Source organism: Lygodium microphyllum, chromosome 9 (assembly GCF_053477565.2).
Source record: "Lygodium microphyllum isolate KBCC chromosome 9, Lygodium_microphyllum_v1.1.10, whole genome shotgun sequence".
Classification (NCBI taxonomy): Eukaryota; Viridiplantae; Streptophyta; class Polypodiopsida; order Schizaeales; family Lygodiaceae; genus Lygodium; species Lygodium microphyllum.
Window position 1 is genome coordinate 75,779,800 of NC_141143.1, and position 24,016 is coordinate 75,803,815.

The 24,016-nt window shown below is 42.8% G+C and overlaps 1 protein-coding gene across 1 annotated transcript in view; it reads right to left on the reverse strand.

Moving 5' to 3' along the window:
• The window catches only part of LOC148031195 (N-terminal nucleophile aminohydrolases (Ntn hydrolases) superfamily protein), a 66,115-nt gene that overhangs the window by 25,361 nt on the left and 16,738 nt on the right, over nucleotides 1-24,016 (reverse strand). Inside the window, exons 4-5 of the mRNA XM_087684731.1 lie at nucleotides 14,870-15,271; nucleotides 14,672-14,730 (exon numbers count right to left, since the gene is read on the reverse strand). Coding sequence (XP_087540857.1) covers nucleotides 14,672-14,730; nucleotides 14,870-15,271 — 461 coding nt within the window. The remainder of the gene's footprint in view (nucleotides 1-14,671; nucleotides 14,731-14,869; nucleotides 15,272-24,016) is intronic.

Here is a 24,016-nt window from a genome sequence, read left to right on the forward strand (position 1 = left end):
TATTTATATCATCCCCTGTGAGGTACCTCATGTACTCCATGAAGCCCCCCTCTAACTCCTTGCTCGCGTACTACTCCTCGTTGCGCCAAAGGGGATGCAAGATATGTGCGACAACATGGATTGGTTTATGGAATCAATCTCATCACGCATTCCGCACTGCACGAATCTCATCAACCCTTCAGAGCAAAGGATAATGGACCATAGATAAAATAAGTTAAAAACTTAGAAGTTAGAATAACGATCAATCGTCAAGGAGTCGTTAATACCAAATAATTACATGTGTAAAAGTTAAACAAAAACTTACTTGTCTTGGAACAAAAAGCTGTTGCGAAGCAAGGTCTTGTGTCAATTTTATCCATATACTCATATAGAAGCCCCAAAGTACTCCCCTCCATATCAATGATGCACAATATAATGTAAATAGGAGTGAGACTTTTCACCAATGTCTCTACCTCAACCCACCAACTCTCATTTAAAATGTTGCGCCTAAAAGCAGGAGCCTTTAGAGACTCTCTCTCACTCCATGTGAGCCATTCTTGGCTTGCAATGGTCCGTATCAAATTTGGACGGACTCCTATCAACCTCTCCAATACAATAAACATATAAGCAAATCTGGTGGTGGAGGGCTTCAATAGCTCAAGTGTGTTATTGGCTTGAAACGGATGGCCTCTTCTTCACAAATCTTACCATGCTTGTTGCCGTCTTAAAAATGTCATCCACCCAAGATATTTGCGCAATATCTTCAATAAGCAAGTCAAGGCAATGGGATGCACATGGAGTCTATACTATGCTAGGAAACTCCTCCTCAAGCATACGTCCCGTAGGCACACAATTGCTTCCATTATTTGTCACCAGCTACACCACATTTTGGACTCCTACGTCCATGATAACCTGTCGTATGCGCTCCCAAATGAAAGCTCCTATGATGGTAAGACCTAAGACAGAGGCATCGATGGCCTTAATGAACATAGTACCTTAACATGAAGACACTAAAATATTCTAAATATTCCTTCAATGCATATCTAACCATCCATTGCATAATATTGTACATCATATTTCACCTATGTCTCCTTCAAGGGCTCCAATTGAGCCTCTATGAATGCTTTCTTCTTTCGAAGCTCCCGTGTGCCTAATGCATCTACGGATGGACCTTCCCACTCACACCCTATACGGCTTACTACCCTGATTGTCTTCATCCATTTATGTGCAGTGGCCACATTGAAAGGGATAGCACACTGAATAAATAAGCATGCGAGTTCCCTAGTTGCCTCCACAATTGCCTGTCTCTTAAGTCTTACATGGACACTTGCACCATGCAAGGAGCCCTTTTGTCCACCACCACTAGAAGATGGCAATGGGATCCTTTTTGCACTTAGACTCGATGCGGGTATGGATGCACTTCTTTTTAATGAGCCACTGGCACCTTCAATTTAGCTAGCGTCACTAGGCCCACTAGCCTCTCTTTGCTCCACTTGTGCTTCATTAGCCCGATGTGGTGTTGGATGAGAGGATTCATCATCTTCTAGCTTAATACCCATATGCTTTCAACGCCAAAGATGGAGACTTACTGTTACTTCTACCAACACATTTGCGCAAGGCCCGATGTCTTTGTTGGAAACGCATGTCAAGTGGTCTTTCACACGCATTACACTCCCTAATTTCTCCAATCCATAATAGTTGCACCGCCACTTCTTTGATCCGCCGAAGCCCTCGTATCCCTTGATTGGAGTGATGTACCTCCAATATGGGTCCGGCGCCATGAGATGATGATTAGTCTTTAGGTAATGGATTATAGGAGGAGGAGGAGGAGGAGGAGCAGCAACAGCAGTAGCAACAGGAACAACAGAAGGAGAACTCAGGAGGAGACGGGAGCTGCAGGTCCGAGGAGGAAGAGGCGAGAGCTGGAGTGTGCCGTGCGAGTCATGAGTCAAGACTCAAATCGTAATCCGGTGCGCTAGATAACTAGCACTGAAATGGGCCGCAGGAACATGAAACGGTAGTCTGTTGTTTCTGTTCTGGTCCGAAACGGCCGGTCCATTTCGGCAACTCTGAAACGGCATTTCGGGATATTATGGTTAGTTGTCACTTCTTCATGAGAGAAAACCACTAGTGGCAAGAACTTGCAAGATGCGAAGGCAAGACAAAACAAGGGTGACACCACTTCCTCTAATGGAACCAAAGAAACTCAACCCCTTTAGCAACAAATTTCTAAGAAAAATAAGTTTTACACACACACTCAAAAATCAAGCCATATGGACGAGGAGTGTTGTACCAAGGCCAACGGTCTTACTCCTAGAAAACCACCACAGACTACTGTGACTGCCTCCATTGTGATTGCCTCCACTCCAACTGGCCAATCCAATGGGGCTATGCCTCGCGCCATTGCACCATCTGCTCCATCTGCCCTAGCGGCTACTAGATATGTAGCACACGTACAGTCTCAACAACCTATCTTCTTCACTACTCCTGAATGATTGGCTGATTGGTCTACTAGTGGCTCGCCTATTGCATCATTTTCATCCACATGGTTCTTGACACCACATGAAGACTGACTTCCTCAAGTTCCTCTTCCTTCTTCGGCATCTACATCCAGGTTGACAGAGGATTCCTACCCTTCTTGGTAATCTGCAAGTTTCAACACTTGTCTTCGACATCAATTCCCCTCCACCCCCGGTTATACCTCCCCCTATGCATCACATACTTCCATCATCTTTCTACTAGGGCGCTTGGGCAAGTGAACAATTTCCCGATGTGAGATATTGTCCAAGTGACTTGCTGCATGAGCACTCTTCAGCATGTAGCATATTAGGCATCCCATTGTGCAGAGCACCGCTGGACGGATCCTAAGTTGTTTCCATCAACGGATTACACCATCATCCTTCTTCCCATGATACTTCGTTACCTTTCCCTTGTCATCAACATCTTCGAGTGGTTGGGAAACTTTTACTATTTTGTGATGTGTTGGATATACCATCCTACTCCTGTCTTCTATGTTCCTGTTACTTAATCCACCGCCACCCATAAAATTAACTTTTTCACAAACACCACCCAAAAAAAAAACCCAAAAACAACAACAAAAGTTCAATGTGGTTCCATCTGCCTTTGTAGGGCTTGGTAGGCCACTAGGCAACCAACGTGCACCATTTGTCCAATGCCTTATCCTCTCTAGGGTGCCTACTTGGACTCTCTTCATAAGATAATCATCGCCTTTGTATTCTTAGTAGGCCATTGGGCAACCGACATGCACTTTTTGTCCGATGCCTTGGCTACTTTGAGATGGGACACCTTGGGGTAACCATTGCAAACCTTCTCTTTTAGGCTCAATTTTGGGCATGAGAGGGGATGTTGAGCTAAAACACACTTTACAACTAATTACCATTTTTAAACAGCCCCAAAACACACTCAATTAATGAAAAACGCAAATTTGGTGCACGGTTCAAGAGAGTTTCAGTAGTCCCCCAAAACCCTAATTTTTTGGGGCACCCTTCAACATCTATAAATAGATAGGTTATCCACCATTCAGCCTCATTCTTTCAGTGCAGATTTCAGCCATCACCCTTTACCCACATGGCAGTCTACCCTCTGCTACTACTACCACTCCTCCATCAGCCATTGCAGTGCCTAGCACCCTCCTCCCTGGCTGTCACCCACTGTCTAGTGCCCTCCTTTTTGTTGCATTTGGACTCTTCTACCTTCACCAAGTGACAGTTGGCAATGATCTCTTACATCTTCTGGCAACCTCCTACTACTTACATTTCACCTTCACCGAACCTAGTAGCAGCTGGCAACCTTCTTCATCCTCTTGGTGGCTCTCCTACTGCTATGTTTGCAACTTTCTGCTACCGCCCACATCATCCAAAGCTGTCGCTTCAATTCCCTGATACTCTAGTGATCAGTGTTTGGTGTTTCCCGCACTCCACACTCCGATTCGTAGTCGCATCACTTGTGATCCGTCTCCAGTGGACGTCACTCTCCTACATTGCATTGCTCTATCCTTGGGCATTCTGTACACTCTTACATTCATTTACAGCATTCATTCTCTTTGCAGTTTCTTCTCTCTGTGTTTGAGTTTTGAGTTTTGAGTTTTTGTGTTTACGGTTTGAGTTTTGTTGGTCTATATATCTGCCACTTGTGTGTATATATGTGTTTTGTTTGGGGGCCCGGGTGTTGAGCTAAAACACGCTTTTCAGCTGATTAGCATTCTTAAACAGCCCCAAAACACACTTAATTAATGAAAAACCCTAAAACAGGGAGTGGTCCGAGAGAGTTTCAGTGGTCCCCCAAAAACCCTAATTCTTTGGGGCACCCTTCAACATCTATAAATAGACAAGCTGCCCCCATTCAGCCTTATTCCTGTATGTGCAGGTTTCACGCACTTGAGTGCAGATTTCAGCTATCAGTCTATCTCTACGTGGCTGTCCAACCTTTGAGACTGCTGCCACCTCTCCATCATCCCTTGCAATGCCCTGGCCCCTTTCTCCAGGCTGTCGCCCACTGTTTGGCGCCTTCCTCCAGGCTGCGCTTGGCATCTTCCAGCCATCGCCAACATCTTCATCACCCTCAACTACTTGTGCTTGGTGTCATCTTCCCAGGCGACAACTTCCTCCATCAGGCGACAGCTCCTCCGCACCAAGAGACTGCTGGCAGCCCTCTTCGTCATCTGTCCAGCTTGCGTTTGGTGCTCTAGGTCCTCCTGACACCTGCATTTTGTTGCATCCTCTCCATCCTACACTCCGACTGGTGGTCACAGACTTGGGATCCGTCTCCGATGGACGTCACTCTCTAATATACTACTCTGCCCTTGAGTATCTGTGCACTCTTACATTCATTTGCAGTATTCATTCACTTCAAAGTTGTGTTCTTCTTTCCCTTCTTCTGTTTGTATTTGAGTTTTGAGTTTTGCATTTAAGGTTTGAGTTTTTCTTTCTATGCCTATGTCTGTCTCTTAGTGTTTCTGTCGTGGTTGTACACTGTGTTTCCTCAGTGCAAACCCTAGCAGTTTTCTTCACATGGTATCAGAGTCGGTGCTCTTGTTAAGAGTATCCTGCGGATATCATGGAGAGCTAGTCTTTGTGCGAGGCACACAATAGGACTCGTAACCGAATCACAATGTCCCAAACACCTTCTTCTCTAGTTGCTATGATGTCCTATCAAGCTTCTCCATCACTAGAGGCCCTGAGATGGCATTATGGACTCAGTGAGGAGGACGACACTCCACTTTCACCTTCATCTTCTTTTTCTCTCTTATTCTTGATTTCACTAACATGACAAAGGAGGACTTTGAGGAGTACTATCGCAACACGTATGGTAATGTTTACACCCCTCCTACAAGCTTTGCTACCACATTTGGACCGGTAAGTGAAACTGGCCACCTCTCTCATCATGGAGGACATACGGCATTTGGAGTGTCTGGCAATCATTCTTCATCATATCAGCCACATCCAGTGTCAGGTTCGTACAAACCTTTTAAGTTGAATGAATCAAAACCCTCGCTTGTTTCTTTTTTTGAGGTGCAGGATCCGGATGGCTTTGTGTATGTGAACCTTAATAGAGGAGGTTCACGAAGCAAACGGAATTTAGGTACACCTACAGCTTTTGTTTCATTCGAGTATGTAAAACACTTCTCACTTCTCTCCCATCCCACCCTCTTCTACCTCCACCCTTGATCATCTCTCTTCATCCTTTCGAAATCTCGAATTACACTCCACATCCGCTTCACACACACTAGGGGTTGGATCTTCCATCTTCGCTCCTAGCACCTTCTCCTTCTCTACCCCATTCTCTACCTCTTTGCACCATGGTACTTTGTTAGAGGGAATGCCACCCTTTAACACAATGCCTCTCACCTTTCTGCAAATAAGCACACCCATAGCACCTAGGACGACTGTGATGGGCATCCCTCTCACTATTCCTAAATTCACATCTCACATGACCACTCAAACACAGGGGTTTCCATCCTCAATTTATGGTGCGTCCTCACACTCTCCTTGGGTTGCACCTAAGTAGGAATTACCATCTTCTGCTCCACGTGTTCCTATCCCACCTCCACCATGGGTTACTCATGTGGCTACCATGCCCATGCCTAGTCAGCCCATCCCTACCTATGGATCCACCTTGCACACTACCCGCATGCTTCGTGGGCACTCTGGGGCCGATTCCAAAGTGTACTCCCCTCCCCCATCTTACCCCCATTACACTTTTTCACACTACCCATCTCCGAGCACTACCACTCCTATTGCAACGGCCAAGAATACCTTCATGGACAAGACTCGTTTTAACGGGTCGAATTTCACCACTTCGTGAACTCTCATGCAACAAGTGCTTCAGTCTCAGGGTCTTTGGGACCTCGTCATTGGTCTAGAGCCTATGTTGGACCCTTGACTAGCTCACCCTGACTACATCCATCAATGGAGTCTCAGGGTCTTTGGAACCTTGTCATTGGTCTAGAGCCTATGCCGGACCCTTGACTAGCTCACCCTGACTACATCCATCAATGGAGAGTCTACAACAAGTACTTGAGTCTCAAGGTCTTTGGAACCTCGTCATTGGTCTAGAGCCTATGCTGGCCGGAGCTCCCCCTGACTACATCCATCAATGGAGCACCCGCAATGCCACAGCCAATGTTGAGCTGACACAAGGATTACTTCCTGAGTTTCACTCTCAGTTACAGCACTTCCCACTCGCGTCAGAGCATTGGAGTCACCTTCTTGACTGCCATGCGGCCTGAGATTGTACTTGGCACATAAATCTCAACTTTGAGCTTCAAGAGTTCTCTATTAAGGAAGGAGATGATTTGAAAGTCAAGATGGCTGAATATAGGCAGTTACTCGCCAAGTTCACCACTACTGACCCTCCAAAGTCAGACGATGATCAGGTTACGTTTTTCTTGAATAAGTTGCCCGAAATTACTTCAATTTCATTCACACATCATCTCACAGCCTCCATTGCCAACCTTCTACGAGTTTGAGTGCCAGTTCTTGTGTTACGCAAGGTTGCATGATCAAGTCCACAAGAAATCCTCATCACAACCTTATTCAAAGCAAAGGGGGTTGGTCGTCTCTTCTTTGAGAGGAAAAACCAACAGTGGCAAGAACTCGCAAGATGCAAAGGCAAGGCAATCAAAGGGTGACTCCTCTTGCTCAGATGAAACTAAAGAATCTAGACCTATTTGGCAGCAACTTCCTAAGAACAACCGGTTTTGCACACACTGTCAAAGAGCTGGCCATGTAAACAAGCAGTGTCGCTCCAAGGCCCAAGGTCTTCCACCTAAAAAACCTCAGAGCAGACTGCTGCGACTACACAGTCCAGTGGGGCTATGCCTTCCGCTCTTGCTTCATCTACTCCTTCAACACCCGTTGTTGCAGCTAGACATGTGGCCCGAGCACAGCCTCGGTAGACAGTCTCTTTCACTACCCCTAAGGGACTCACTAATTGGTCTGCAGGTCCCGATCCCGTTGCATTTCATGTATCCATCTCATCTTCCTCTCCACCTCATCAAGCGTTCCCTTGGCAAAGCCCTGCTACTGGACATACGCGATGGTGGACAACTTCTTAGACTAGCATGTCTCTAGGTCTTTTCGGATACCCTAGGTCAGTCTAGCATTCATTTTTTCGCACTCTTAGAGCGGACCCATGGGATTCATTGTCCTTAGCTTTTCCATTCTTGAGGCTTCCGCTGCATTTACTCACACACATACACATTCCTTGCATTGTCTTTTCAGTTAGATTTTTTTTTCTCTGTTATGTTTTACTTTGGAGCATCTCATCGCTGACCTCTGTGTTTGTAGATTCTCATCTCTTTTGCAAGGTTTTGTCTTTCAGTGTAGGGCTAACTTGCAGATTGCTTTGGTCCTACCTGGGCTAGAGATGCGGGGATACATGCTGTTCCTTTCATGGTTTCATCATCCTAGAAGTACTTGTTCTTCTTCCAGCATGGAGGTTTCCCCTCCCGAGGCGGAATGTGCAACATCTCTCTCGATGCTATCATGGCGATGACTTCTACCTTGCTCTTCCAACGGGGTGCTTCATCCACTTCATCTTCATCATCTTCTTCCATTCCTTATGGTTCTTGGCCCCACACAAAAACCAACATCAGGCTCCTCTTCCTTCTTCGGCATCTCCATCCAAGTTCAGAGATTTGGTGTCATCTTCCTAGGCGACAGCTCCTCCATACTAGGCGACTGCTGTCAACCCTCTTCGTCATCTGTCCAACTTGCATTTGGTGCTCCAAGTCCTCCTGACACTTGCATTTGCTGCATCCTCTCCATCCTACACTCCAACTGGTGGTCACAGACTTGGGATCCGTCTTCGGTGGACGTCACTCTCCGATGCACTGCTCTGCCCTTGAGTATCTACACACTCTTACATTCATTTGCAGTATTTATTCACTTCAGAGTTGTTTTCTTCTTTCCCTTCTTCTAATTCTGTTTGAGTTTTGAGTTTTGTTTTTAGGGTTTGAGTTTTGAGTTTTATGTTTAGGGTTTGAGTTTTGCTTTCTGTGTATGTGTTTGTCTCTTTGTGTTTCTATCATGGTCGTACACTCTATGTTTCCTCGTTGCAAAACCTAGCAGTTTTCTTCACACCAAGGGGGGAGACCAGCACTTCTATGGGTGGGGGGTGGGTGGTGGGTGTTAGCTTGATCACAAACGAAGGCCATCATGTGCATATGAGGATAAGCGGAGCCACACCTTTCTCATCATCATCCAACATCTAGGCAAGATCCTCACTCCAAACTACTTGCAAACACAATGAACTCGAGAATGGCGTCACAAATGGGAGCTGATTGCTGGTATTATTGCTTGGTACTCGAGGTGTAGGCATGCTATAGACCTCCACGATGTCTCCACTACAAAGACTTTCTCAAAGAATTGGGCAGATATCATCCATAATCTCCGCAAGGGATGGGAGAGGCTTGATGGTGGCTTTGAGAAGATGAAGAGGAGAGACGCCTTCGTGTGGACTCAGGATCCATGCACTTTCTTTCATTCAACTACTCTTTACAAGAATCTTTGTACTTTGTATTTCTCTAGGTTGTTTTTTATATAACTTTTCTTCTCTTTTTCCTTTTCTAAAGAAATGCAAACATCTTATAATAGTGAGGCAAAAACAATATATAGCAAAAGAAACCGCTTTATGTTTTGGCCACCATAGAGTGGACCTTCTACTATGTAAGGACAAATACAAAAGGACTCAACAAAACGGAGCTCTTACTAAGAAAGTGCAATGCTTCCAAACTATCTTCTTAGACCTACAAGAAACCGGATCATGTGCCCTTTGGAACATTCTACTTGATTAAGAAACTGGATCGTGTGCCCCTTGGAACATTCTACTTGGTTACTTCGCTATTGTCATGCAGCAAGTTATTGTACATCAAAATCGGTCCCTTTTATTTAATGATCCATACCATTCTATGAAGTGTCTTGTATCAGAGTGCAACGAATGCAGAAGTATATGACCAAATTGAAAGAAAATGAACACGAGAGAAGAGGGAGAGAGAAAAGAGACACTAAACAGGCCAGCTCAGGCAAGAACGGCCCTAATGGTAGCCATATGACCTGTAGGTGCAAAGGTATCATGGAAATCCACTCCTGGCTGATGCACGAATCCTTTTGCACCAAGTTGCACCTTGTGCTTATCCACAATGCCATCACTATGATACTTGGTCTTAAAGACCCATTTGACTCCAATCGCCTTCCTATGAGTGGGCCGGGGCACAAGATCCCAAGTGCCATTCCACTCAATTTTATCCGACTCCTGCTCTATAGCCTTCTTCCAATGTTGTGACTCCAAAGCCTCTCTCGTGAAGGTGGGCTCCCTATTCTACATGGTACAAGACATAGAACAATAGTTAGTACAAACAAGCTTGATGGAGTTTGTGTGATTCCTCCAAGATTGTTGCAGTCCATCCTACAGCTGCCACTCCTCAAGAACTCTCTCAATCCCTACATCACAAAGTGTATCATGTGCCCAATGAGGAGAAGGCCAATACTACCTCGTCACTCTGCATCTGTCGAAGTCTCTAGAACGTCCACCAGGGCTGGCTCAACAAGTGAATCCAATGGTGAAGCAATCTCCTTCTCCACTAATGGTGTAGCCTCAAGAGACACAAGCTCCAAAGGCACTGAGGTGCCCAACTGTCACTAGGATCTCTAAGTATGGGATACTCAACACCCCCTTCTACAACTAGAAACTCCATGAACTAAACATCTCAACTCGTGTATATCTCCCATGAAATGAGATCTAAAGCTTCTATCCCTAGGACTGTGAGCTATAACCCACGAACACCTATTGTTTGTAAGCTGGCTCAAACTTATCCCTCTATTTCTTCAAACTGTGAACATAAGCATCACACCCAAACACCCTGAAATAAGACATATCCAGCTTTGGCCCAAAGTAAGCCTCAAAAGGTGTCATACCAACCATGGTTGATGCAAGGGATCAATTAAAGATGTGGACAACAGTGGCCACTTCTTTGGCCCATAAACACTAAAGTGTCTACTGATGCTCCACCATAGTCTACACCATCTTGATTATACTATGATTCTTCCGCTCCAATATGCCATTTCACAAAGGTGTTCGCGTTGGCAAACTCTTGGTGAACGCCATGTTCTACACAAAACCTAGCTAGATCATTGGAGACAAACTCCACTTCTTTACCGGAACACAAGGACTTGAGTTCCTAGCCAAACCTATTCTCCTTGAAGATCAACCAATCCTTAAAGTGTGAGAAAGCTTCAAACTTCCAATCCAAGAAATACACCCAAGTCATCCTGCTAAAATCATCAACAATTGATATAAAGTATAAACTCCCCTTAAGAAACTTCCTACTTGTCGATCCACATAAGTCCATTGAAACAAGCTCCAAGGGCACCTTAGCCCTATGCGAAGCCTTGGTAGGAATAGTATCTGTATGTAACTTGCCACTAATGCAAGACACACATGGCGGGTGGCTCACCCCAATCTCTAGCAATCCACGCACTAGCTACCATGAGTTGCCTTCCTAAGATACTCATAATTAAGGTGGCCAAACTAAGCATGTCATAGCTCGAGCTGAGTTTGTGAAGAGAAAGGAAGAGAAGTGAAGGCCGATGAAGTCCACATCTTGTAGACTCCATTCTCCTCCTAACTTGCACAAAGAATCTGTCAAGAAGCTCCATCAAGAACTCGGAAAGAGTCATTATCAAACTCAACCATGAGACCAAGCGCACAAATCTTGCTTACTGAAAAAAGACAATATCCCAAACCTGGCACATAGAGAACTTTTGATATATAGGCACTTGTCAGGAGGATGCAAAATTCTATTGCTTTGCTTAGCATTTGATTAAAAGTTAATCAAATGTACAATTGTAACTTGCACATGTGAGATGCAAGTTAATTATTTCACAATGTGCAACCCAAGACTCCAAGAGATCAATTAGTGCCAAAGGCAAAAGTTATAATAAGTTATACCTAATAGATACTAAGTGGTACGGTGTCGGATTTTAGCCTAGATCAATTTATTGCTCACTAACGCGAGTCGTGACATTAGAGGCTAGGCATTAATTAAGCAACTAATGCCAACCTAAGGACTAATAACCACTCAAGGATACTTGGAAGACAAGTTGGCCTAGCCAATTTAATTATTGGCTGGTGAAATTGATTTTCTTGGACACTAGAATAATTATTTATTTGTATTTCAAAATTAACTCTCAAAATAAATGTAATAAGCTAGATAATACTAAAAAATGGGATTAGAAGGCTGCTACCTAGCAAAACTTGCCCATAAAAGTGAGAAAAACGTTTTTGGGGACTAGTGGAAGTCTATTCCAACCATTGTGAGAGAGGAGGAGGCTACTAGAGAGCAAGGAGATATTGCTGATGTGATTTGCAGCCAAAGGACCAGTCCTACAATAGGTGATAGTAGCTTGGAGCCGTCCAAGTACAAGTGATAGCAACTCAAGGTCCTCTAGTATAGTTGACAACATACAAGAGGGAAAACAAGCTTTCTATTCTTTCTAATCCTCTAGCCATCTCTCAAGTTATCTCAATAAAATCCAACCATTTGAGTCATCAAAGATCGAGATATTGAAAAAATTTTGCTCTAAATTAGGCAACAAAAATTAGGGTTTGACAGCCATCTCAAGATATGTGCTCAAAATTCACGGCCTAAGGACTTAAATTCCAATAGTTGAAATTGAGAAATTTCAAGAAGATTCAAGAGGCCAACTAGCCGATATTTAGATTTAGGGCTGAATTTGTCTTTCAAGGAGCAAGGTAACCAAGGGACAAATTGGTTTGAAGACTTGCTGGTCAGTTTTGGCAATAAGAGGCACTTGGATTAGCAAAGGAGATCAAAGAATCTCAATTGTACTCCATCCATTTGCAATAAAAGATTTAGAAATACTGCAAAGGACTTGGGGCCAACAAGCTGTCCATTGTACAAGATTTAAGAGGTAAATTATACATTTCAATTTATGTGAATTCATTGCTTGCAGTAATTACTATTAAATCAAGTTATTACCACCCTATCCAAAGAGAAAGACTAGTTTCAAGCACCACCTTGTCCATCCAAAATCATTTGCATATCACCTTTGTCTTTGCTCTTAACAGAAAAGTTATCACCTACTATGAGAACTTGCCCATGCATCGAAAGCATACAAGCATTATCATCTGACAAAGAAGTCGATGTAACGGGAAGTGCCACTATCCACAATCCACTCAAAAGACTAGGGAGCCAACATCATTGCATTACAGATTGTCAAAGAAGCTTCCTCAATCATCTCCAAATGGAGGAAGACAGATGATAAAGGAGCAAGTACCACTCTTGATTCTTGTGTAGTTTTCTTAGTGCCCTTCTTATCCTTGTCAGGGCAATCCTTCTTCCAATGACCTGTCTTGCCACAAATGTGACAAGAAGACTCCTGAGCTTTATCTTGCTTGGTCTTCTCATCCTTCTTCTTTTTCTTCTTCTTCTTCCCCTTCTGTTGGGAAGATTGTCCTCTCAACGCCTTTGACTTGGGAGCATTCTAATCTTTGAGTTCCTCTTGGTCCATGACCATCAAAACCAACTCCTCCCACCTAAGGGTATCTATCTGCCCTGAAGCAATCAAGGCAAAATAGAAAGCACTAAATCGAAGCGGTACCTATGAAAGAAGAGTTATCGCCATGTCTTGTAAGGTAATCACCTTTCCTGCATTCTAGACATGTATCTGCAATTGTTGAAGCTTATTAACATGCTCCCGCATGAAAGCAAACTTGGACAAATTCAACATCCGCATCTAGACCTCCAAAGACACCCATTTCATTATAGTCATCCAATTGTACAACTGGTCTAATTCTAGCCATATCCTCCAAGCAATTGTCAAATGCTTGATGTGAGCTATAATGGTTGGAGTACAAAAGAGAAAGAGGAATGAGCTGATGCATGCATTCAATTCATCCCAATGTGCCTATATCTTGACCAACTCAGCTTTCTCATCAGCAAAAAGTTTGGAGGCATCAAGAGTTGTAGGAGGGTCTATAGCCTCATTCACAAGCTTTGCCAAATCATACAACTCCAAGATGGCAAGCATCATTACCTGCCAAATGCAATAATTCTTCCCATTGAGCTTTTAATCAGAAGGAAACTCCACATCAACCTCGTAAGACATTGTCACCTAAATAACAAGCACAAAAAACAAGGGCAGTCCCCCTGTTAACTCCGCAAACGGTGCCTATTAGGGTGTCCTCCACTAAGCACTCATCCTGAACCTATATTCAAGTGCCGGAGGTGATGAAAACGAAATCTGCTCCAAAAGGCTGAAAATACAGCCTTTCCTCCTTCACAAACAGCAAAAACCTGTAAAAAACATGAACTTTGCTCCTTTCCCGCACGCTGCACCTGTTTGCCTTAGCCTTCTAATGCTGAAAAGGTAAACTTTTGTCAAAATCTCCCATTCAGGTCTGCCCACAATCAATCAACCCTTCAACACTGCTCTAATACCATGTCAAAGAGCAGCAAATGCAGAAGCATATGACCAGACTGAAAGAAAATGAACACAAGAGAAGAGGGAGAGAGAAAAGGGAGAGCATAACACAGAAATCTGCTGTAGATAAATGAATGATGAGAGGGGTAGGCTCATACACATAAAATAATCGGGTAGGTCAGTTTAAAACTGGCCGACTGCTGCACAAAAGCAATTGCTGAATAAAATAATGCATAAAATGCTGCGCAATAAATGTGACTCCCCCATGGCATCACCTATCTAGCTTGCCCAACTACCCAGAAATGCTGGAAATGACCTGTTGACTACATTGAACTGTCCGATCTGAAAATAGAAAATGTGTATTGTGCCCGAGTGAGAGCAAGCTAACCTCAGAAACTCGGTAAAGTACTAACTGTACAACAGTAAACTGCCAATGCCTGTCCACAGGATGAATAAATCTCTAACATTTTGTTCCAATATATGGACACAACACTCATGCAGGTGAACTCCCATTATATAGGCATGGCACTTGTTAGTCACATAAAACCACTGATGACAAAATAACCCATCTACATGTATAATCCTAGTAACTCGTTTAGTCACTTCTCCACCTTTGCAATTTTGTTTATTGCAAGGCTGTTACCAGACTAACCTGTTAGAGAAATGATCCCAATCACTTGCAGGTCCTCAACAACCCAGTAACTATTTCGCAACATGATGAGTAATACCTGCCAGGAATTTTATAGCTTGCTCCATTTGTGGAAGTGCCAGCAGCAACTCTTCCTTTCTACAGACACAAAGGCGTTCAGAAGGATGAACAGATTAGCCATCTCAAGGTTTGTGAACTACCCCATGGCTAGCAAAAGCTTCATTTAGCTGCAAAAACCAGGGATTCAAGACCAGCATTAAGAAAATAAATGAGGTACCTGATCAATCACCAGCATAGAGATTGTGTCATGATTGGAGTAACTTATGCCATTTGAGGATTTCTTTAAAAAGGAATCAAAATAATTTGCATCACCCCCACTGTTTAAACAATCCTCCCTAAGAAGAGATGGTTGATATGGTCCACAAGAGCACTTGCTGTTAGGGATCACATTACGCCAATAATTTGGTTGGCAACCATTCTCATGCCATTTTGACCACTTTTCAAAAGATTCATTGGTACTAAGGTTGGCAGTTCCAGCAAGCCCAAAGGATGCGGCAAATGCTGAGGCTTGATCTCCAACCAGTAAAGTGTGTTCAGTATGCTCCAACACTAGCCTTGCAGTCCTAATTGCATCTTTTATATGCCTCAAATCCCCCACAGCTCCAACATCCATGGTAACCTGTCAGTAAGAAAATCCCAAAACCAATCAATAAATTGAATTAATGTTCCTTACAAGAGATACAAATGAGACATGTTTTCCCTTGCCTATAGAGGACACAGAAGTCCATTATAAGTAAATGCATAAAGAAACTGTATAGAAACTCTCTTCAACACATTCATATGGAGAATGGACAAAGAGACATGCAGACATGGCAGATTAGTGATTTTGAGGATCAGCCAATTCAAATTACATGTCGTCAAATAGATAGTATTCACAAATAGATATTAAGGCACAAGAAAAGCTGCAAAGGAACATTTGGCTAAATATCGGTCCATATTGGAACTGGAAAATCCATGCACTGATAAGCAGAAAGCCTTAACAACTAGAGTTGGGAACCAATGAACTCACCAGAAAGAGAGGCTTACCATAGATAGTGTTGCCACCTAAATGAGGATCAAGAAAATCTCTAAAAGAGGGAATATTTTAGGTAAATCAGGGTCACAGAATAGGTTCTTGGGTCTTTGACTGCCACTGACTGTAAAACAGAGGCTGTGCTTCACAGCAGTTCCATAACAAGCACAGTAGCCAATCACTTCATTCGAACTACTCTTGCACAAGGTAGACTATGTTTAATGCACCAAACTGCATCTCAATCAGAGAATAGCTTCAAAATGTTAAGACTATCAGAATGGCAGCAGAAGAAGGAATTAAGACAAGAACTCAAAATCTGAAGAATCTCCATAGGTAGCAAAAGCAATGAACAGGATAAGATGGCAACTCTGAGCCAGTGCGAGATCCACGAGTGGGGGCACCGCTGAGAAGGAAGATGGCCTCTGGGCCAAAAGCCAAGACAGAGATAGCAGTAGGATCCTTCTATGAAAAACCCCAAGTGTAACATAAAATGTCCTGGTGGACTAAAAAGTGTCCGCGGCCACAACACAATTTGCCACCATGGACAAATTAACCAAACCGACCACGAATGGATAATGAATATCAAAGCTCCATTGTGTCCCCCATTCACTCAATGATCAGGCTCACAACTAGGAGATGACATACAACACATACTGCTAGCATGCCCTCTCAGATCTTGGATGGGGTACTGATGAACACACCATATCTGGAGCAAAAGCTGGGAACACCGTCACTAAAAGAGATCCACCAAAAGTTGATACTCTGCTTCCAAAGAAGTCATATGAGCCTATGACTGCACCACAAAGAGCCCAAGAAACATCTTGGATCCAAGTAGTAGTCACAGAAAAATCCAAGTAAATGCATGCACAAGTAGAGAAGTGGGGCTCAAGAAAACATGATCACCTACACTCAATCATTGTAAGGTAATTGACATGAAGGAGGCTCTGAAAAGAAGCTCCCAAAGCAAATCATTGTAAGTCCTCAAGACAAAAACATTTAGCTCCTCTCTCCAATAGGAAGACCACTTGAAGAATAATTTATGACTAAATGGAAGGGTAAGGAGCCATTAAATAAATAGGCCTAAAATATGCCAAATATGACAATTGGTCGACCAGCATTAAATGTTGGCCAATTGACATAAAATGCCAAAAGCCACATTAAATAAACACAAAAATAATGCCTAAAATACAAACAAAAATGCCCAGCCCATTTGGAATGCACCAACTTACACATGAGCTAACAATCTTGCTAACACCCTCTCTCAAACCATGGGTGATTTGATACAATGAGAATGACTTGTCATAGTCCATACAACATAGGACCACCAAGAGTAGAACCATGGATACCCAAGCAGTGGGTGATCAAGCCACAACTAAAGTGCCTTGGAGAGAACCTAATGTTGATGTCGATTGTATCGGCTCCTGAAAATAGAGAAGAGTCATGACAGATCTCTATGTTCGTCAACAATGTCTCATAGTAGCATACAAGACCAGTCTGTCAAAAATGCCTCTGAACATATGTCACCATGGATTCCCACCTTTAGCCAAGACTACCGAAGTGTCCCATCATGTGAGCTCAAACTAGGAGCCAATCCCGCTCTCTGTCAAATAACAGCCCATCATGAACCTCAATGTCAATCCCATCTCCACAATTTGAACCTACCCGACTTCGGTCAATGCATTAAGAACGTCCCTCTTTGAAACCTGTACACCTGTATACCTATATAGATGAGGCTCAGCTGCCCCATCTCACCAACATTTTACACTCCCTCTCTGGCACTGGAGAGTCGTCAAGGATGACCGTATCACCTGGACTAGAAAGTAGTAGAGGAAGGAGCAATCAAGCCCTTCCCTCAATCTGAAAAGTTAGATTCTTGCCACGCCTTGTACTTCCCCTTAGGCAGAGAATCGAATTCAAGTCTAAGGAAGAGAATGACTAGTCGAAGGAGCCTACATCCCACTTCTTCATCTTTTCCATCTTCTTTCATGAGGCAGCTAACTCCTTGCACTCCTACTAGTGCCCCTTTTTACCACAGTTATAATACTAGACCTTCAACAATCGACTTCTTCTTCCTATCACCCCTCTTTGAGGCTATAAAGGCCTCACTGGAACCTCCATGATGAGATGAAAGCCTCCCCTATAAATGCAAAGATGCTTCACGCTCAAGCAATATCGGAGATATATGGATAAAGCTTACAGATGTAGAATATGTATGCGTCCACAAAGCATTCACCACTCCATCAAACTCTAGGAAAAGCTTGTAGAATATCATTCCCACTAGATGTGCCTCTAGAAGGGCAAACTATATGTGTCGAAGCTAGTTGTGTACCTATGTAATATGGAGCAAAAATGATTGAATGGTGTCCTTCAACTCAAACTTCATCTGTTGAAGTTGTACATAAAGGGTCACAGTACACATGGTGGAAGGTGTCTCATACAACATCTGAAACTTCAACCATATTTTGGGAATGTCCTACAAGAGGTAACTGCCAGTAAACTTCTTGAGAAATACATCAAAGTAAGGCAGAATATGCATGTGCATCATCCGAATCCCATGTGAGCACAGCTTTCTCATGGTTGTTCTCATCAAAATCTTCGGGAAGAGGAAAAGGATGCTGAGGCCGAGGAATAGCTCCACATACAATGTATCAAATCTACTTATGCACAAACCAGGCTTTCATCACAACACTCCATATAAGATAGTCAGGTCTATATAACTTATCATCTGTAGAAGTGCACAGAAGAGCCATCAGGAGAGGAGAAGAAAAGATAGAGGATAGAGGGTGTACAGAGAGGGAATACAGCCAAACAAACAACAAAGACTTCACAAAATGAGAGTGCACATGCAATGTAACCAAAAATCTGATTAGGATCGAAGGCCAACTACTGCAAAATGAAGAAAAAACAATCAAAAACTGCCAAAACAGCAAAAACGGCCTATGCAAACAGTCCTCAACCACAATTAGGGATAGAAAATGAAAAACACAAGCTGATGGAGCATTTAATGCAGCAAACTGACGATTGCAAGCTGAAATCAAAGTGTAGGCTGATTACGCAAGGTGCTGGTCTGAAAAACGAAGGCCTGATCAGCAAGGGGAAGAAAGACCTATAATCAGAAAAAAAATCACAGCAAGAACCTAGATCCTAGAAGAGAAAGAAAACAAAAGAACACTGCGAAAGAACAGAACTCAAGGATGTGCTCGGGGAATGAAATCCATATACCAAACAGGAGAGTGATGCATACAACAATGAGTCACTAGCTGTGTGGACACCGCAGCACTGGCTCCTCTCTCCAACAAGAAGACCACCTAAAGAAAGATGATGACTAAATGGAAGGGGGAGGAACCATTGAATAAATAGGCCCAAAATATGCCAAATATGGCAGCTAGTCAGCTAGCATTTAATGCTAGCTGACTAGCATAAAATGCCAAAAACCACATCAAATAAACACGAAAATAATGCCTAAAATACAAATTAAAATACCCAACCCATCTGGCATGCACCAACTCACACATGAGCTAACAATCTTGCTAACACTTGCCGATAGTCATTGAATCAAAGTCCTTATGGGACTTTAAGGTAAACCCACAAGCCTTCTTGGAGCTTCCTAGGAGTACAATGATGGTGAGCATAAAACGTGCCACAATCTTAGGCCATTTTAATGCTTTCCCTCGGAATCGTCAACATTCCCTACATATCATGCAAAAAGTGGACTATAGACTGCATTTTTACCTCTCTAAGCTCTATGGCAATCAATGGTTACGGCTCTAATACCAATGAAACATCCCCTTGGGATCCAACTTGCACACGAGACATGATGCAAGACAAACTCACCATAAAATGGACTGGACATCAAACTCACCTCCTAGTTGTAGAGCCAACGGGCTCACCCTCAAGTCTAGAAGCTAGCAACACTCTAGGTCACGACCACATCCCAAGGGTTGGCGTCCTATACCACCATCCCAATGTACAAACGTGTCGGTCAATGGGCCAAGAGTCCAAGAGTGGTGATCACACAATGAATGTGCACAATAGGGCCTTGGGTCCTATTTATAGAACTCAACCACCCTAAACCCAAAGTGTCCTTAGCACATTCGCACTAAATCGCTTCATAACCATTATGACCAAAGCTACTAGCGCCCATTCGGATGTTCAAGGACATAACAACATGCCAGCAAATGTCCTATTGTAGCCAATGCGACAAAGCTCGTGCTCCTCCAGAAGCAAGTATACTTCTCTCGTAGAGAATGCTATCACTATCTCACTACTACTAAGATCAACAAGTTCCATCATAGATGAAGTCCAAAAGGCAAGATACCTAAATCTCTTGAGGTCTCTAAAAACTTGTACTATGGTATCAAATAGCAATGGACCATCTCCCAAAACAATATATTGAATGTCTCCACATGGGCCTCCTCCAAATGATGCAACACTTAAAGAGAATGAAGAAGCCCTCTCTAAGCAATCGCATCAATCTAACAATATTTCTAATGTGATTGATGGGAAGACCATGCCACATACACTGTTGAATATTTTCAATAAACCAATAAAGAAACAAGAGAGAGAAAAGGATCAATGAGGGTGGAATCTAAATGGCAAGAGATGGAACTCCAACTGAATAACTTATGTGAGTATAGGAGCTGCTGGCAAAAAGTAAGGTCAAAAGAAGCTCATTGAAGAAGACACCACAACTAACCTTAAACCAACTCCTCTCACCTTTCAAGGACAAAGAGCCAACACTCACATAAAAGCAATGAAGGATGGTGGAACTTCAAGACAAAGCTAATGTGCCACGGAAGGCCTCCTAAAAGGGAATTGTCTACACCAACTTCATAGTAGTACAATGAAACCAGCCTCCCTCCTCGAATAGGGTGGTAAATAACCTAATTAAGCACTAATTACAGCAAGCATTAAATTCATGTAAACTGAAAATACACACTTTACTACTTTAATCTTGGACATTGGACACCCTATTGGACCCAAAACCTAGCGCCCCTTGCAGTATTTCTTTCTCTTATATTGCAAATGAAAGGAGTAAAACTAAGATCCTCTAATCTCTTCTGCTAATCCAAGAGCCCCTTGTTGTCAAAATTGACTAGCAAGCTTCCAAACTAATTTGCCCCTTGGTTTACTTGGGGATTGGCCATCACCCTGTTGGAGCCTAATGGATCTGGATTGAGTGAGCTGAGGGTGAGTGTGTCAGATATTGCATAGAGAGTAGAGAGCAGTAGAGAGGAGTGTGAGCATGACACACTTGATGTTGGGTACAAAGACGAGTGTATCACTTTTTAGGTTTTGATAATATATAAAGTGCAAGAGTGTAAGGGTGTGTTCGCACCCGAACACTATAAAAGGCACGGTGAGCCTTTATTCCCAACAACCTCCCACCTAAAGGCAACGTGCTTGAAGGTAGAGAAAAGAATCAACTAAGTCTATGTATATACAAAGCTGAAAGACACATATACTATCCAACCCCCATCATCTGGAAATAATGAGCAAACCGCTCGACTGGAAGACCCTTCCTGAGAAGGTTTGCAAGGTTATCATTTGTATGTACCTTGACAAGCTCAATGCCCTTGTTGTCAAGTACATCCCTGATAAAGTGATAGTTCACCTGTATGTGCTTTGTCTTTGCGTAAAAGACAGGATTATGTGCTAGCATGATAGCACTTTGTCTGTCACAGTGGAGGATAAGAACCTCTATAATACCAAGCTCTCTCACCAAACATAAAAGCCATAAAGCCTCTTTGCATGCCTTAGTGGCAGCCACATATTCTGCCTCTGTAGTAGACAATGCAACACACTTTTGCAGCCTAGATATCCAAGAGATTGTTCCACCTATAAACATGAACACATATCCTGAAGTAGACTTCTTACAGTCAGGATGGCCAGCATAGTCTGCATCCGTGAACCCAAAAACAGATGACTTCTCCTTACCAAAGCAGATACACAAATCCTTTGTGCCCTTGAGGTATCTCATGATACCCTTCCCTGCTTCTTCCCAATGCATTTTTCCAAGATATGCCATATATCTACTAACGACTCCCACCGCAAATGCAATGTCACGATTGTAGCAACTGTCACCAGGTGGTGATACATTTTGCAATTGCTTTCCTTATTTACTTATATAAATATTTTATTTTTCTTTTCTTAAGTTGTTGTTGCTTTTTATCCCCGGAGTTCTCTTGGATTAAGCCCGGATCTTTGCATGGCCAGAAGAGGCAGCCATTGGAACAAATTGGACTAATGGTTTGTCTGAGCCTTGGGATCAGATTGAATGGGCACTAAAGAATAGAATGCAAGTAGTTTGGGACTATGTGCTTAGCCACTGGAGATGGTGCCGGACAATGAGTCTGGCCAAGACAGAAGATGCACATATGAGAATGCTCACGGAATAAAAGACATCATAACTGAGGCACATTACACTTTTTGATGTGGTTGCAATTATAAAAGTTGCTCAAAACAACTTGAGGAATGTAGGGATCTCCATCCCTAAAATTTAGGGAGTTACTTTTTTTGGACCCCAAAATCTGTTCGCGTCATTATCTTCATTTTTGCACGAGAATTAATTCTCTGGTCTGTACCAAGGTCAAATTTTGCACCGATCATGGAGAATCTTAGACCGGAAGATTTAAACGGGAAAATTGTTACATGTATGCCATATGGCATAAATTCCCAAAAGAGAAAGAGAGAGAGAGAGAGAGAGCATTTTAAAAAAACGTAATAGGCATGAGGGGCAGATTTGAGAATGAAGTTTTGAGGAGCTGAGGGCAAATTGTTGCAAGTTCATCAACTATGGAGAGTACTTCTTCATCTCTGACTCATGTACGAAGGTAGAGCTCGCTCCCTCTGGTCAACTCTCTCTCTATTCTCAGAGGAAATGCTCTGCATGATGGGGTGATTCCATCGAAGGTACAATTCTGTGTTTTCTTTGCACTTCTGCTGAGGCAAGAGCCTCACTGTCCAGGTTTAGAGGCAGCTGTTGGCTTCTACAATGCAGGAACTAAAGAAAGTGATGACCATGCCACACAGGAACAGGGTTTTTCAGCTCTGATTAAGTGTTGTTTGTGGGACTGTTTTACTACTGGAATGATGCCAAGGTAAAAGGGATGTTGTTTTGGATATGTTGACAGTAAGAACAGTAAATACAGAGTTCTGCAACCGCAATTCTACACATGAATCATTGAGTTATGGTCACAGAAAATGCTTTCCTAAAAGGGATGTTGTTCTAGATATGCTGGACAGTAATAACACTGAATACAAAGTTCTGTAGACTGCAATTCTGCACATGAATTATTGAGTTACGATCACAAAAAATGCTTTCCTAAAAGGGATGTTGTTCTGGTCATGTTGTACTATCCTTATGCAGCTCGGATTTACTCAAAAAAGATGAAAACTAACTGTTCACAGGCTATGTATTTTGGAACATTTCATTTTTATAACTTTCCATCTTTTAATTGATAAAAAAATACTGAGAGAGACGCTAGTCTTCGGGGCCAATCTGGACTTGAGCAAGGAAGTGAGGTCTCTTTTTGTGTGTGTGTGTGTGTGTGTGTGTGTGTGTGTGTGTGTGTGTAAAAACCAGGTATTAATTGAAGGAACTACCGCTTTATGTGAGTCATAGACTAGTTTCAGCAACCATAGCATACATCAAGCTACCAACAGCTGAAGCTTAGGGTATCTTTGCCATTTCAACCTTTCCATCATCTGATGTAGAGCTATCATCTGCACTAAGTTTCACATATGGAGACAATGGTACACTAATGGCTTTCCATGAATCCAACAACAAATGATTTCTACTTACCAAAGCAGATACACAAATCCTTTGTGCCCTTGAGGTATCTCATGATACCCTTCACTGCTTCCCAATTATTTTTCCCTATCATGAGTGACTACATTAACCTCTTCTATTTTCACATTACTCTTCTGTGCAGGCTGGCTGTCCTTGTTTTCAGCCTTGTTGTCTTCAGTGTTTTTGTTTTTGCCCTTCTCTTTCTTCAATTGAAAACAATCCCATTTGTAGTGCCCTTTTTGCCACAATGATGGCACTCCGTATTTTTCCCATGAGACTTGTTGCATGCTCTATGTTCAAAACTGCCCTTGTGATGAAATCTGACTCTAGTGTGTAATGCATTAGAAGACTTGTTTGCTGAGTTATTCTACCTATTGAGTTCTTCCATCAGCAAAAAGAACTCTCCACATCAAAGTATAACAGCTAAGCATTCGAATTACTCAAAGCTATCCTGAAAGTATCCCAACTTTCAAGCAAAGTACATCGCAAGAAAGTAGCCTTGAACTCTTCAACAATATGGAAATCCAAGGCAATCAACTAACTGAAAATTAAGTTAAACT